The 17,250-nt window shown below is 38.1% G+C and overlaps 1 protein-coding gene across 1 annotated transcript in view; it reads right to left on the bottom strand.

Annotated features, from left to right (window-relative positions):
* ZNF704 (zinc finger protein 704) overlaps positions 1-17,250 on the bottom strand; it is a 241,199-nt gene that overhangs the window by 181,373 nt on the left and 42,576 nt on the right. Inside the window, exon 4 of the mRNA XM_049632687.1 lies at positions 4,009-4,250. Coding sequence (XP_049488644.1) covers positions 4,009-4,250 — 242 coding nt within the window. The remainder of the gene's footprint in view (positions 1-4,008; positions 4,251-17,250) is intronic.

The following is a 17,250-nucleotide window of genomic DNA, read 5'->3' as shown; positions in this document are numbered from 1 at the left end:
CCCCTGTCTCTATAAATACTCTGAAAGTTCATTTTCCTCAACTCTCCATAGAGATCAAGACAGCTAGCATTTTTCCCCAGAGATTAAAAAAATACTTAAGATGACATATCTATAATTAGTAACTCTTCATTCTCCATTCACAATCTCTTTCAGAGGGGGTTGTCATCTTTTATAACCAGACATCGCTAAGTGAAGAAGTGATGAAACCTTCAGAGACAGACACATTGTTTAGAGACTGTTGTCCCCACTGTTATCACTGATGCTCCTGGTAACCCCCAACCCAAATCCTGCTCCCCAATAATCCTTAAAAACTGCACAGAATTTTCTTTTCTGTTAATGATAGATAGCTCTTTAGTTCCAAAGAAACGCTGCACATTCACGTGCTCTCTGACACACTCTTGCTCTGTTTAGTTTCTCTACTGAAGAACTTGGAATACTCAACGCTATGATGCACTCACCTCCATCCCCACGCCCCCCCCAAAAGAAAAGGCTGCTTCTTCCTAAGATCAATCAAGCAATGTCCCACAGGTAAGCGGACCCCACTGCATTCATATAATGCAGGACTCCTGACGATCTTGCAAGGCCGTCTAGCACACTTCCACCCAACCTTCCCTGGCTGTCTCATTCTCGGGGCTCAGCCCTGCACCACAGTATGACTTCCTTCCACAGTACCTCCCTCCTTCCATGCCTCTCACCACACCCCTTTTCTCCCACATGCATCTGTCCCAATAAAATGCTTGGATTTAATCCTGCCTTGGCATTTGTTTCTCAGATGACCCAGCCTAACACATCGGGGTTAGTAACTCATTTAAATTTATATTTTCCTGAAACTAGCAACTTTCAAATGGGTCCTGAGAAAATGGGTAAACAAACATGGATTTTGTAGAGTAGATCTCAGAGTTCCTCCTTCTCAATTCCATTCATCCTCATCTTGAAAAAGATACTAACAACAAAAAACTAGGCTTTTGAATAGTTGTATCAAATTAATAACTTCCGTAATATTGAGAGATTCTCCTTTATGTACAAATTCGTTCAGTTCTAAAAAGAAGGGAGCAAATTAGGAACTGTTACTTGATATTAGCTACTTAGGTGTCTGTTTCCATGATTCAACTGTAAGCTCGTACAGGGTTGGCATCCCATTTCATTCCAATTTTCTTTTACTGAGTGCTGCGTTCGTAGCAGGTACTCCATAAATAAGCTACTGAATGGAAGCAGGAAATGCTCCATCACAATGAGCTATAAAGATGGGGAGGCTAGTTCCCAGATTCTTCCAAGGATATGAAAAAGCAAAATATATCTATTATCTTCATCATATAAACCACAGAAAATAAACATCAAGTACCATTTTAGAAAATATAGAAAGCAAAGGTCAACAAAGATCCTTTTGCCTATAGTGGGAATAAGCAAAGGACAGAGTGAGAAAGATTATAAAGAATTGATTTTAAACTGCCAAGAAACTCTTTACCAGTGATACTCTATTGGTCAAAAATGCCTTTATAAGAACTGGCCAAAACATAACATCTGGATTTAGGAGAATACGTTTCAATAATCAGCTGGATAGAGCTACATATTATATACACACACACACACACACACACACACACACACACACACACACACACATATTATGTAAGATATAGCTTTCCTTATACCAAAAAACTTCACAGTACTGTAGACTCACTCAAACTTCATTATCTATACACTGCCAATAGACAGATTATAAACAAAAAGAAAAGTCACATATCTTCCTACCGTGTCAGGAAAAGGAGTTTTCAAAACAAAACACCGATTTACTTAGATAATAGTAGAAAGTTGACGTTTACAAAATAATTCCATAACAGTACATGGAAATAGAACCGAAAGAATTGAGAGTTTGATAGTTAAACCCCACAATTTTCTGATTCCTTCATCATCATCAAGAAAAAGGGCAATTTATTTCACCAACTGTTGGCATATTTGTGATGATTAAATACTATAGCAATGAAAACAAGTATATTAGAGGAAATCTCGAACAATGAAGCTTTAACTAGTATTTCCCAAAATAGATGAATATGTCTGAATTACATCTTGTCACTGGGGAATTTTTGCTGTACATTAATGGATTCAAAATCTAATTAACTTTCCTATACTGCTTAAGAACCCTACAATAACACTGGCTTGACTCGTAACTTTTAAGTACAGTTAGTGAATTGGAGAAAGTGGAAAAAATATTCCACATACCAGAGTCAGGAAAGGCAGAAAACATTTTACTTCCTTTCCTTTTCATCATTTTCCCCAGAAACTATTGCAATGGGGTGAAATTAAAGAATAAAGATATATCTAAAACAATCTATGGTAATTTAAAATGATTAATTCCAGGTCTTTTAACATATAAAGTGCTCTAATGGAATTTTTAGCTACAGTAAATCCTGTGGAAGTACAAGTCATCACTGACGATCTGACATTGGGAAGTCTAATTTTTTGCACGACAAGCTTAGAAAGAAAATAAAACCATAGCTCTTCACATTTCAACTTAACGTGTCACTTGTCCTATGAGTCAACCAAATAACAGCTATGAACTGAGGTACCTACCAGTTTTAGGGCATGATAAAACATTTCATAACAAACCCCCAGTTAAAGGAATTAATCCTAAAGAATTTAACATGTGCTTTGTATGAAAAAATTAGAAAAACAAATAATTCCAAGTGGTTAAACAGAAGCCATGAACATAGGAAAATTTTCAACAAAGGTTAAGGAAAACAAAGAGAACTATAATTTTAGAAAGTATGACAAATTTGGTAGTAGAATAGAAAAATACACAATTTCCTAGAGGAGATACTTTTGATTTAATATAGAAAGCAATGAAATTCTACTTATAAAAAGTAAATAGGCAAAAAGGAAACATTTATTCCTTTTCCAAGGATACTATATTCTGAGTTGAAACCATTCAAACAATAGAGGACTCCTCAAAAATTTGCTTATAATTCTCCATTCACAATCTCTTTTGGAGGGGGCTGTCATTTTTTATAACCAGACATCACTAAGTGAAGAAATGATGAAAGCTTCAGAGACAGATATGTCGTTCGGAGACTGCTGGGTTTTGGTAACAAAATATGGTTTACATATTAAAAATAAGCACGTTTTTATGCTACAGAATTTTCTTTCTTTTGTCCAACAAATATTTATGGAGCCCCTAGTACATTACTAAGCATTATTTTAGTGCTATTGATACAGCATGAACAAGATGGTCCAAGATCCTGGCCAATGTGTAACTTATTTTCTAGGTGAAATAAATGACAAGCAAGAAAATAAGTAAAAGGTCTACTATGTTCCATTCTACTACTGTTCCATGTCATTCTGCCATAATGTTGTGCTTTGATTGAATGCTACTGGATATATTTTAAATAAAATTACAATGTGATAAAAGTCTTTTGGTACTTCAAATAAACCCTCTTGGCCCAGTTCTAAGGTAGATCTGTCTTAAAAGGATTACCAATGCTATAAACCAGGGATCATCAAACTTTTTCTGTGATGAGTCACATGTAAACATTTTAGGCTTTGCAGGCCACCTGTGATGTATGTCACATATTCTTCATTTTTTTAAACAACCCTTTACAAATGGAAAACCACTCTTATCTCACAGGCTATACACAAACATGCCAGGAGCTGAATCTGGCCTGCAGTCATAGCTCTCCAACCTCTGCCCAAAAGATGAGAGTCTCCCTGCTTTTAAGTGGTTATGCTCAGTACTACATTTCACGTTTCTTTTTTGACATTTACTCTCTCGTTTTTTATTATTCATTTTCCAGAATCAAATAAAACATTCTTTTCTACAGCGACAATACTCGCAACTAGCGCAGCCATGAAGTCAGTTCCGAAGAGCAGGGCCACCTGCCCTATTTCACACAAGCAACGGAAAAATGTTCTTGGCAGAAAGCCCCTCCTAAGTCTATATACTCTGGAGAAATATGGTAGAGATTGTACACACTCTCCACAGGCAAACACATAGAAAGGCTAATGTTCCCTTACCTTGCTGGAGGAACATCAATATTGGAAGAAACAACTTTTCGTTTTTGCTCAAGGAGACAGATGGAGCGCGTGTTTTCTTTTTCATGGTCAAGGACTCGGTTGGCTTTTTTGGTGTCTGCCGTTTTCACATCTTCCTCCATGGCCAATGGAAACAAGTGTTGATGAGACATTTTTTTATTAGAGTCACGTTTTAAGTCCTCTGGTTGAAATGTGAAGGTCATTTCCCGCTTGATGCTTCCCACCTGTGAAATGGAACACAAAACTTCTTACCCACACGAAACAGCAGCTTGGCACAACTACATGCAGATGACCCTGAGAAGAGACTGCAGACCAGAGCCCTCCTTGTTCATCTTGAAGATTTTATAGGTAGAAAGGAGAAAATGTAACATGGAGAAAAATGTAACATGGAAATAAAATAGCTGACATTACAGAGTAATATGCAATTGATACATCACACATCATAATGCAAACAAGAAACACCACAAATGTAAGAGGAGCCTTTCAGGCACATAAAAACGTTGAAGACTTGAAAGCATAATACTTCTATGATAAATCTAAAAATTTAAAACATCACTGTTTTCTCTTCTACAACTCAGAAAGCTCAAGTAACTAAATAAATTCTTAAATATTTCACACTGACTATATGGCATAGAAGGGTGCAATGAAACACAAAATGAGCCTGATCTCTGAATATGAATACTGATCTTAACCATACTCTAGTTCGTGAAGAACTATTTTTTATCTTTTATCTAAAGCAGTTAAGATCTTAGTGAAATCCCTCGTTAGTATGATGATAAAAAAGTCATTAATTTTTCTTATCATTTTTGACTAAATGCAACAGTAAGGTTTAAGACAAATAGAAAAATTATGCCTCAGGGCACTGAATCTGGCTATTTCAGAATTTGTGATGACTGAGAACAAAGACTGAAGTTAAAGATTTCTGTAAAGGTGGTGGGTATTATAAATGAGGTCTGGAGTGAACTTCTTTAAAAAAATTTTTTTTTAACGTTTATTTATTTTTGAGACAGAGAGAGACAGAGCATGAACAGGGGAGGGGCAGAGAAAGAGAGAGACACAGAATCGGAAGCAGGTTCTAGGCTCTGAGCTGTCAGCCCAGAGCCCGACGCAGGGCTCGGACTCACGGACCGCGAGATCGTGACCTGAGCTGAAGTTGGACGCTTAACCAACTGAGCCACCCAGGCGCCCCTGGAGTGAACTTCTTAAAGTCATGAGTGTACAAGGAAGAGTCTCACTGACTGGTGGAGTGTTTCAAAATATGCACACCTCTAAGCCATTTCACAGGCCCATTTGACAGCTCACGCCTCTTGTGGACTTAGTTTGTCAAATCAATAAATCTTCATTTCCCCACTTAAATAGAAGATATGCTTGTTCCTTTCTTTTTAATTTTAGGTAGGAGGAAAAGTGCAACAAATTTGGTCAAATAGATATATTATTAACAGAGGCTAACACCACAAACAAGGCATTTTCAGAATAAAATCAGAATATGTGTTCAATAATAGCAGAGACTGCCAACGTATGATGTTAAAGACTAGAAATTCTCAGACTAAAGGGAAACTCTGAGATATGCATGTTAGAGTCACAGGACCTGCTCACATAGGAGAATTTCCAGAACCCAGGGATGACTTGTGCCTTGAAATCCAGTTAGCTGGAATGTAATCTTTCATATGAACATAGAGCTCTCAACTGAGCTCTTTTCTTCTTTCCTTGGCCTTCACTTCTCAGGGCAAAAAGATCTTTTTCTCGTGGTGTTCCTGTCAGACCTACCTCTAGGAAAACAGCCACTTTTGGTCTACTCATTAAAAACTTCCAATATTTCTTAAAATGAATGCTTTTTTAAAAAAAAAATTTTAACATTTTTATTTATTTTTGAGAGAGACAGAGCATGAGTGGGGGAGGGGCAGAGAGAAAGGGAGACACAGAATCTGAAGCAGGCTCCAGGCTCTGAGCTGTCAGCACAGAGCCCAACGTGGGGCTCGAACCTCCAAACCGTGAGATCATGACCTGAACCAAAGTCAGATGCTTAACCAACTGAGCCACCCAGGCACCCCTTAAAATGAATGCTTTTAAGAGTTGTTTTAATAACATCAATACACAATAAAAAAAAAATAAGAAAATATTTCAAACTTCAAGAAATGCAATGAATGTTCAATAAAAATGTAGCTTGGAAAATCAACAAATGTGATTACTAATACTGTAAATATCCACCATGAGTCACTTTCTAAAATTCTTTTTAAGTTTATTTATTTATTTTGAGAGAGACAGAGACAGTGTGAGTTGGGGAGGGGGAGAGGGAGAGAGAGAGGGAGAGAGAGAGAGAGGGAGAGAAAGAGAGAGAGAGGGGGAGAGAGAGAGAGAGAATCCCAAGCAGGCTCTGCAGTGTCAATGCAGAGCCTGACGCAGGGCTTGAACTCACAAAACTGTGAGATCATGACCTGAAGTGAAATCAAGATGCTTAACTGACTGAGCCACCCAGGCGCCCCACCATGAGTCACTTTCTATGCAACTTTTTCTGCCTGAAGGTAGGAGAGAGAGGTGCTTTTTCACTCCCATAGCACTTCATTCCAAACCTGCGTTCCAAAAGGAATACACTAAACACCAGGCACAGAAGATGAAAACAAAGGCCTGGTTTCAATGATTATAAATAGTTTCTCCCTGAGTGTCAAGTATTACATTAATTAAATATTTAAGTAGTCATTAGTATTAAGTTGTAGCAATAATTGACATCTATACCTCCCTTGGGGCAAATGTACTGGCTAAATGAATTCAATCCAAAGATAGATAGGGTTAGTGGAGAACATTAGAGGAAGCTCAGCTTTTCAAAATTTTTCAGTAGTTTCAAAATTTTAGGGAAAAAAACCCCCAGCATTCTAAAGCAAATTAATAGAAAGTAGAATAGATTTCCTATGGAAATTATATTATAATTATATATCATGCAGTTAGCCAAGACTTCATAAAAATATAGTAATATTGAACAGCGTAAGCTATAAATCTTCCACAATACATCCTAAACAAGAAACTACTCTGTCAATAGTAATCAGGGAATTTTAGCGATGTAATGGATGTCAAAGACTATTGAGCCTAGACTCCTTGTTTTAAAAGTAGACTTAAAAAGGAGTGAGAGGGGCACCTGGGTGGCTCAGTCAGTTAAGCGTCTGACTCTTAATTTCTGTTCAGGTCATGATCTCACAGTTTATAAGGTCGAGCCCCTCATGGGGCTCTGTGCTGACAGCGTGGAGCCTGCTGGGGATTCTCTCTCTCCCCCTCTCTCTCCCTCTGTTCCCCCCTGCTTGTACTCAGTCTCTCTCTAAAAATAAATAAACAAACATTTGGGGGGAAAAAAGGAGTTAGAAATGGGCCAAAGAGAACAAAAAATGTAGTGATGAGTAAGAAATTTCTGATACTTGGAGTCACGGGTTCCACTGTGGGTAAAGCTGGTGGAAGGAGTGGATGACAGGTGTAGACCTTCATTGTATCACTATTACTGTATTACTATTACTGTATTACCTTTAACATTCTTTTATTCATACCAGGTAGTATACAAATTTTTTTTCCCGAGTTTATTTATTTAATCTCTACACCCAACATAGGGCTCAAACTCATGACCCCAAGATCAAGAATCGCATGTTCTTCCAACCGAGCCAGTCAGGCACCCCTAAAAACATTTTTTAAAAAGAGAGTTCACAGGAGAGTAGAGAGTGGGAAGAGCACATGAAGTCAAACCTTGAGAAGCTGGGCTCTGAAGTGGCTCAGAGAAATGGGGTGGTGGCTGGAGAGGATGCTGGACAAGGGAGAATGTTTGAAGACAAGAGGTAACAGAGCATGTTTGAATGCTGAGGCAGAATGGAGGGAAAGGGATGAGTAAGGGCCAGTGGTAGCAGAAGGGGACAGGACTGACATCCAGTTGTTGCACCCCTCGCAGATTAGCAGAAGAACACAGCAAAAAGAGCATCAGGACCGTGATTAAATTTGGGCCCTTACTACTTTAGCAGAACAAAGCAGCTAGAGGAAGATATGGTCCCATTTGTATGAGATTTGCAGAAAAGGCAAATCAATAAAGACAGGAAATAGACCAGTGACTGCTTAGGGTTGGGAGTAGGAGCTAGAACTGAAAACAAATGGGCCCCAGAGAACTTTTTGTGGCGGCAGAAGTGTTCCAGAACTAGACTATAGTGATATTTGTATAATGCTGTAAATTTATTAAAAATAATTGAACCATATTCTTACAATGAGATGAATATTATGGTATATAGATCATACCTCAATAGAACTGTTGAAAAAAAGAAAGAAGGAACAAAGCCAGGAGTAACTGGTATGGAAAACGTATTCACAAAAACACTTAGACCAGATATTGGGTAACTGTGCTTGTAAAAGAGGTATCCATAAAGTCTATTAGTTTGTTAAAAAATAAATTATGCTATGGCAATTGAGGCCACTGCAAGTAATTGTATGGTTATATCCTGCATATTGGTAAGATGAGACTAAAATCCCTCTCCCACTCAAGCCATGTGTCCTGGTTTTTCCACCCATGGACACTTTTCTAATTTTTCCACCTGAGGAGGAATTTTTGTACTTTATCTGTCCAAAGAGGGCACTCTTATTTATTTTTCCCCCACTTTGCACAATGTCGTGGTGACAAAAGGAAACTCTTCTGATGATCGATGGGGCCTGGGCCAAATTAGCTTCCTTCCTGGAAGCAGATATCAATTAATTATGTGACTCATATGAGCTGATAGTTTTGATAATAAAAAAGTTGAGGCTATTGGAAGAATCACTCTATGCTACAGCTCAGAAGGGGGCAAAGGGTTCAACAATGGAAGACAGCCAGAAAACAAACGAACACAATCTAGAAGTCCTGTGGGATAAACAATGAAGAAAAACAGCAAGACCGTTAACTAGTAATTTCTAGGAGAAAATACAAGGCTAAGGTTTAGGAATAATCTTAGTCTAGGTTAAAAAAAAAAAAAGTGTCCCCTGCCCAAGGAGGGATTAATCTGATTATCTCACACTGATAAGACTGTAAGTTAGAAGGCAGTAGCATTTTCTGGTTGTCACATTTCAAGATGGACACTGACAAAGTGGAACAAACAGCAGAATGATCAGCATGGCAAAGGATATGACTGGGAGGAACTGGGAATATTTTGTTTAGAAAACAGAGGGTTATGCCCCACACAGCTGCTCTCACATGAATGGAGAGCTCTCTTGAAGAAGAGGAATTTGAGTTCTGTGTTCCTCTAGAAACAGGATCAATGGTGTCCACTTCTGCTTCCCGCTAACTCCTTTCTGACTTTATGGTTTACTCTCTCTTCCTCTTTTCTTCTTCTTACTCTTCTGCTACATTGTAAATGAAGCCACTTGTATCTATAAGAAATTCCTACTATTTATTTTTCAGTTAACTGTATTTTCATGGAGTCATAAACTGTTAAGTAGGTAGATTCTTGGAACCTACCTAGGCTCACTTAAACATTTTATTTTTCACTGTTTCACTATAGTTTAAATGTACTTTTCATGTTTAAAAATGTTTAAGGGGCTCCTGGGTGGCTCAGTTGGTTAAGTAGCTGACTCTTGATTTCAGTTCAGGTCATGATCTCACAGTTCATGAGATCGAGCCCCGTGCTGGGCTGCACACTGACAGCACAGAGCCTGCTTGGGATTTTCTCTCTCTCCCTCTCTCTCTCCCCTCCCACCCACTCATACTTTCTTTCTCTCTCTCTCAAAATAAATAAATAACTTAAAGAATGTTTATTACAAAATGTATTCCATCAACTGACAAATGGATAAAGAAAATGTGGCTTATATATACAATGGAATACTACTTGGCAATGAGAAAGAATGAAATCTGGCCATTTGTAGCAACGTGGATGGAACTGGAGCGTGTTATGCTAAATGAAATAAGCCATACAGAGAAAGACAGATACCATATGTTTTCACTCTTATGTGGATCCTGAGAAACTTAACAGAAGACCAGGGGGGAGGGGAAGAGGGGGGAAAAAAAAGTTACAGAGAGGGAGGGAGGCAAACCATAAGAGACTCTTAGATACTGAGAACAAACTGAGGGTTGATGGGGGTGGACTCTTAAATACTGAGAACAAACTGAGGGTTGATGGGGGTTGGGGGGAGAGGGGAAAGTGGGTGATGGGCATTGTGAAGGGCACCTGCTGGGATGAGCACTGGGTGTTGTGTGGAAACCAATTTGACAATAAATTATATATAAAAATAAATAAATTAAAAAGATTAAAAAATTTAAAAATATATATGCTTGTTATTAAATTTTCAATAAGATGTATATAAAATAAAATGAGGAAAGCTTTCTATTCTATTCCTCCCCACTCTTTTCCCAGCCCTGCCCAGTCAGGTCCAACCCCCAGAAAGAAAAGCTTTTAACAATTTACTGCAAAACTTCAAATTACTTAAAAATGCATAAATACCTGTTTAGAGTAACTAATGATGGTGATTATACTATATGTATTATTCTGCAACTTATTTGCTCACTTCACAATAAATCATGGGCAACCTTACATGTTAGTAGTAGAGCTGCTGACTTTTTAAAACATTGAAAACTGTAACAGTCATGAGATCAGATTTTTTTTAACTTATCTCTTCTTGACAGACATTGAGGCTCTTTTCAATTTTTCATTATTAAAAATACTTCTACAATGAACATCCTTGTATATGTATGCGTACAGCTTTATGCACTTGTGCAAGCATTTTTTTGCAGAAAAAATTCCTGAAGGTTAGAATTTCTGAGTCAAACAACCAAAATTTTAGTCATGGGGGAACAAACTACAGAACACCCATACAATGGGCATACCATGACATCACCAAAAGAAGGTCATCAGGATATATCCATGATCTATTAAGAGGAAAACATTTGTTCACGATCTATAATGAGTAACAGTCAAGTTGCAAACTAATATGTTAGGCATGATTGTACTGCATTTAAAAAACAGAGTAGTTTGCTAAATAAGCTTACACCTTAAGGAACAGAAGACTGAATGGGCCAAGAGGGTTTTTTTTCTTATATAATTAGACATACCTATGGATGGACATCTGCATGCATACTTGTGCGCACACACGTACACACATACAACTTTTAGGTGGTGTTATTATGGGACACTTTCATGTTTCTAAGGTTTTCAAATTAAAGACAACTTAAAAACTAAGATTTAGCAAAATTATGAGGAATAATGCCCTGTTAGTCGACATATAAGGAAACTGGGATTCTTAATTATTGTTGGAGAGAAGATACATGTTGTAGGAGGCTGACCTGGTGAAGGTAGCACATTTAGTTGTGCATCCCTTTGTGTTAGAAATTCTATGTCTAAGGGAAGAAAAAAGAAAAGCACACAAAGCTATTTGTCACAGAACTTGTTATAACATTTAAAAAGATGGAAATTCCCTAAACATCCATCAAGAAATTTGGGGTTAAATATGCATAAGTAAAATATATGGCTAAAACTAAGACATATCTCTATATTTATTAAAATGGAAAGACATTTACTACATTAACTGAAAACAAAGAAAATCCAAATGAGTGTATGTAATATGATCTCAGGGAAGAGAGATGTGTATATATATAAAGAGAGAAAATTCTGGAAGGACATTCCAAAATGTTAAGAATGGTTTCTCTTGGGAGCAGATTTATAGGTCAATTTTGCTTTCTATCTTATTTGCCCATAGTTTGGTATTTAAAAACCTAAGAAGTTATTCTATGATGAAAAAATACATATCATTTTTATCTAATTGTTTCTCAAGTATCTGGCATTTATATAACGAATACTTTTCCTTCTACTAGCTTTCAATTATTAATATATATGCATATATTAAAGGGAAAATGAATTACTTAAAATAATGCATTCACATGCACTATTAGTTCCATTGATTATCAGCACCACTCAATCATATTGTACTACAATAACTACCAATGAATTCCTTCTCCCTACCCAACACAGAAGCCCTTCATACAGCATATCAGACACATGCATCATCCAGTGTAATTTCTTGCAAGGGAACAAAGCTTCAGTGTTCAATTATATGAGAATGCTACCAATTACTGAGTTAACTAACAAATAAAACTCAAAATTTTTATTGCAATGAACAGCTTTTGTTTTCCTAGAAAAAGATAAACAGTGTAACTATAAATATGATATACTTGGGAAAATTGCACTATTTTAAACAAGAAGTTAACAGTATCTATTTAAATCTTGAATTTCTCTAAATGGTGTCCTTTGTAGATTGGATGCCACTTTCTAAGATAGGGACAGAAGCTCATCAGTTTTTCTCAATACAAAAACATCTGGTTTTCATAGGAGGATTCTAACAGCTCATCAGAAAAGAAGATGGCTTCTAACATCAGCCCACTTACTTGATCAATTCTTTCTTCTGTCTACACTGAAGTGCATCCCAGGCCACCTTAATCCTAACACCCTCCCTATGGATTTACAGCAATAAGATGCCAAAAAGCATGTGTCAGCACTCCCTCTTGGAAGCTGTCCTTGCTTACTCATCTCAACCCAATAAAATGTGAGGAGTTGGCTCTGTAGATTAACTGGATTTCCAGGAATAATTTGCAGAAAGCCAACCCATTTGCCTTTTGGGGCTTTCTGCATAGTAAAAAAGTAGAAAAGAAATTCTGGAAAAGAGAAGAAAATTCATGCCACAACAAAACCACTTTTGGAGAGCAAGCCTTAAAAGGCAAGTGAACGGTCTACTTGGCCTAGCAACTCATTGACTCTTCCATTCACCAGGAAACCACACAGTTGCACCTGACAAACTTTGCAAGAGAATCCTTCCTATTTCAGACTGTGTTTCCTGACAGTAGGATTCATTTTTTAAACTTGCTTCCAAAACACATAAATATACATTACATATTTTGTAACTGATGACAATGGCACATTAACCACAGTGTGGAATATGTAATCAGACCCAAAGATTTTAAAACATGTCACCAAAAAAGCAAAGGTTATATTAATAACGGGGACAACTGATTGTATCTTAATTTAAAATACTACCACTAAAGGTCATGCTCAAAGAAAGATTGGACTCTTGAGTCAATTGATAAAATGTATGTCCCAAAGTAGTCAACAGAACTCTACTCATTTTAGATTAAATTCTTCAAATTTCATGTTAGGTACACAGAAAAATAAGTTGGATGGCAAATCTATCCAGTCCTAATGAACGGCTGTAATAGAAACACTTTAAAGACAATTGCATCCAATTGCTAGCCCTTTGTTTATATTATTCCCTTAGCCCTCTGAAACCAATGAAGTGTTTGACTGCTTTATCCTCAAGTATATTATTTCTCTATACCAAGACAGAGTAAATGGCAGATGGAAGTCAGACTGGTTTGGTGTACAAGAAGCAAAACACAGTACAACAGAGTTGAAACCCTGTATTAGGTTTTGGCATCATGCATTCTAACCATACAGCTACAATATCTCAGCAATCAGTGTTGTTAATGCTGGGTTTACTAAAGCAAGTTTTAACTTTAATATCTTGACAATTTAATATTCAACAAAGCATGACTTGGCTTGCCTAATGGCAGATTAGTCAGCTGCACATTTAGCAAAGTTATTGCAAAAATCTTTGGTGGAAGACTTCTTGGCTGAAGCTTCAAGCCTTCTCTTAAAATTATGCAAGTGAGAACACACAACTGAAGTATTTTTTTTAAGCCTTTCTGAAAAACCCTGAATAAAAATACCTATTTGTATAAAGTCCAATGTGGACTCTCGCTCAGCTGATGTTACCTGCACATTTTTTCCAACCAAATGTAAGGAGAGGGGACATCAATATCAATATGGGTCCAACTTATTGTACTTAAGTATACAGAATTTTTAATTTATGTTTATTAGGTACTCCATTTGTTTTATATAAGTCAAAGTTTAATTCAACCAATCATATCCAGTTGATGTGAAAATCCTGTGGCCTTTACCTTCCAAATATATCCAGAATCCAATCACTTCCCACCACCTTCCACAGTCAAGCCATCATCACCTCTTGCCAGGATTTGTACAACAGTTTCCTCCCTGGATCCCTGTTTGCATCCTTGCCTCATCTCCCATACACCGCAGTTCCTTCTCAGTAACAGTAGGCCATCTTATCCCTTAAAAACAAGAGTCAGATCATGCCTTTCCTCAGCTCAGAACCCTCCAATGCTTCCCATTTTGCTCAGAATTAAAGTCAAAGTCCTTGTAGTAGTTTCCAGGGTCCCATTTGAGCTGGCCCCCCTCTATCCTTCCTTGTCCCTCTCCAACTTCCTCCTCCCACTCTCATCTCTCCCCCAACCCTTGCTGGCCTTGAACATGCCAGACATATCCCTGCCTCAAGACCTTTCCACCAGCCACCCCATCTTCCAGGAATGTTCTTCCTCGATATATCCACATTGCTTGTTTCCTCACCCTTTCAGTCTGTGCAAATTCTCCCCCCTCAGTAAAGCTATCCCTGACCACCCTATTTAAAGTTACAGTGCTTTTCTTCCACTCCACATCTATCACATTCTATTCTATATTGTTATTCTATAGCACTTACTGTTTAACAAAAAACTGTATAAGTTTACTATTTATTATGTTTATGGTCCGGGCTACTCCCCCAGAATAGCTCTATGAGGGTAGACATTTTTTTGGTTTGTATATTGATGTTTCCCAGCACCTAGAAGAGTGTCTGAAACACAGTGGGCCCTCAATAAATATTTGTGGAATAAATCAATGAATGAATTTTCAGGTGATTATATGTGCTCTCTGGTAGCACTTACTAATAAATGTCTAAGAACGATGGATGCCAAATTCCTGAGGCTGCAAAGTATGGGGTTCCTCAGTCTAAAAGGTAGTTCCTAAACTACCAGAAAGAAATGGTGAATTGTGCTATATCCAGGGAAAAAATTAGGTGAAGCACAGAATGGTCATCATCTTATTCCCTTCTTTATCAAAGCACTCAACTTTATTTCATGGAGGACTTTATCTCCAGGAATGCAATCCTTATTTTGTAGTAAAATCTATAGAGGAAATAGAATTTATTTTACTTTTTAAGTTAAGGGACTCTGAACCTTCCTTCTACAAATATCACCTAAGTTAATCCAGGACAAACCTGTAGAGAGATAATACGGCATAATTTCAGAAGCAAGTCACAGTTAAAGTTATATGATTTTTGAAACTCCTGGGACGGGGGGTGAAGATTCCTGGAGGGTAAAGTATTAGGGGCAGATCACCTCACAGCCGGATCCCCAGGGATACCCAGGGACATTTCCTCACACCTGCCTGTGGCTCCCCGCAGATCCAGCCCACTTGCTCTCCCAGCAAATCCTAACATTTGCGGTCAAAAATAACAATGATAATCAATGCCATTTTTAATTTCTTCCACATTTGGTTTACAGTAAATATGTTTGCCACTGGAATTTGGGCCCCACTTGAAGTATTTTCTTAGAAGCTTCTTTCTGAAGGGGTACAGGTAGCTGTTTTACTGAGGGATAGCTGACCTACAGAAGACTTTTCCATACTAATTGCTGGGTCAGAGCCTCACTAACTGTCACTGCCACTGCCAGGAGGAGCTGGGGTCTCTGTGCACAGAACAGACCTTTGTTGTCTCTGACCTTTCTGCCTTGGAGCCTCTCCCCAAGGGACTTGGAACCTTACCTTGCCCCATCATGCTGAACCAAGGGGCTCCTCTAGAGGCCACAAACCTCACAGAGCCTTTCCTCTACCCCTATTGGACACCGTCCCCCATCTCCCTGAGGGCCCCTCTGCTCCCATCGCAGAGCATTTCTGAGCTCCTTCATCCCCACCTGGCCCGAATCCTAGGCACAAACACACGGCAAGAAAGAGGAGACTCATGGGAAATGAAGCAGTAGGGTAAAGCTCATTTTCTTCATGGGTTAAATAATTATTTGCCACTGACCTGAGTATCAAATAAGACTTTAAAACATGGTTTCTCTGATCGAACCACACATTTCCCAAAAGTGGCTGGAAAAGAACTTTATGGAAAGTTGTTGAATGTAGTTGTGACATGTATAAATGAAAAGGCAAAATCAGTTCTTGAGGAGAATATTGTATAATTTCTCTGGGGCCCAAACAGGGCCAAGAGCATCTTTTTGTTCAGGAATCTGATCGAAGAGAGATCGAGACTGATGTCCATTAATGGCAGTGGTTGGAAATGACGGGGCTGGTGACCAGGCCAGGCCACGTGCACATGAGAAACTAGAGGAAGCCAGGGAACAGTAAGGAGGAGGGTGGAGCGGACTCTGGAGAGAAATAGGAACAGAGGGCAGAAGGATCCTCAGACAAATGGGGGCTGAGTGCTGCCTTATCCCCCCACACTCTGGTGCTACACCCACCCTCATGTGTGTGCTAACCGTGCATCTCTCCTGCTAAGGGCCTTGAAACATAATCCCCACCCACCTTACCCCACCTTTCTTTTCTGTAAAACCTACGCTGCTTTCAACTTCTTGTAACAAAAAGCAAAAGCGTTAGACTAACTAACCCAATACCTCAAATTCCTTTGGCAACAGAACTCTTAAGACAGCTTTTTGCACTCATCAGTGGTTGCCACAATCTGACACAACTTGTTTAATTTTCAGAGAGACAAAGAGGCAGATTTTAAAATAAAAAAGAATATTGGCTGCTGAAGTTTCTCCCTTAAATATACATTTCATTTAAAATACAATTTATTATTCCTTTGAGCAGTAAACAGCAGGTGAAATTAAAAACTGAAGTTGAAAACTAATGAATTTACATTTTAGCTTGGGTGGTGCTCTTAATTCACAGCCAGCCAATTACTTTAACTAGCTGTGCAGATGACTAAATAAAATCTGTTAATAAATGCAGCTAGAGTGTATTCAAGAAATTAAGCAGTACATATTAGAATAAATTTGTATATCTGCTGATTATAAATTTAATTCTTTAAAAATCAACTGGCCTAGAAGGGAGTAGATAGGAATATGAGGGAAAAATACCTCCCACAGTCTTTCACAAGAAGGTAGGTGGGTCAACAGAAGAGCTGGGCAAACCCATGACAAATGAGAGCAGGTGGGCCTTAAGACAAAAAGGTGTGCTTGTGCCATTTCAGTCTGTTCATGATCCTTCCTTTCTGCCTTTCATGTTTACTTAGCCAGCTATAATAAATGCACAAATATGTGTGTGCATGTGTGTATATATGAACAAATAAATACAACACACACATACATATTTCCTAGCAGTTCTGCTCCTGCTAGAACCGGACTGCTACAATATAAAA

The sequence above is a fragment of the Panthera uncia genome, chromosome F2 (assembly GCF_023721935.1).
Source record: "Panthera uncia isolate 11264 chromosome F2, Puncia_PCG_1.0, whole genome shotgun sequence".
Lineage (NCBI taxonomy): Eukaryota > Metazoa > Chordata > Mammalia > Carnivora > Felidae > Panthera > Panthera uncia.
The sequence above is the reverse complement of the archived record's forward strand: the minus strand, read 5'-3'. Positions and strand labels throughout refer to the sequence as shown.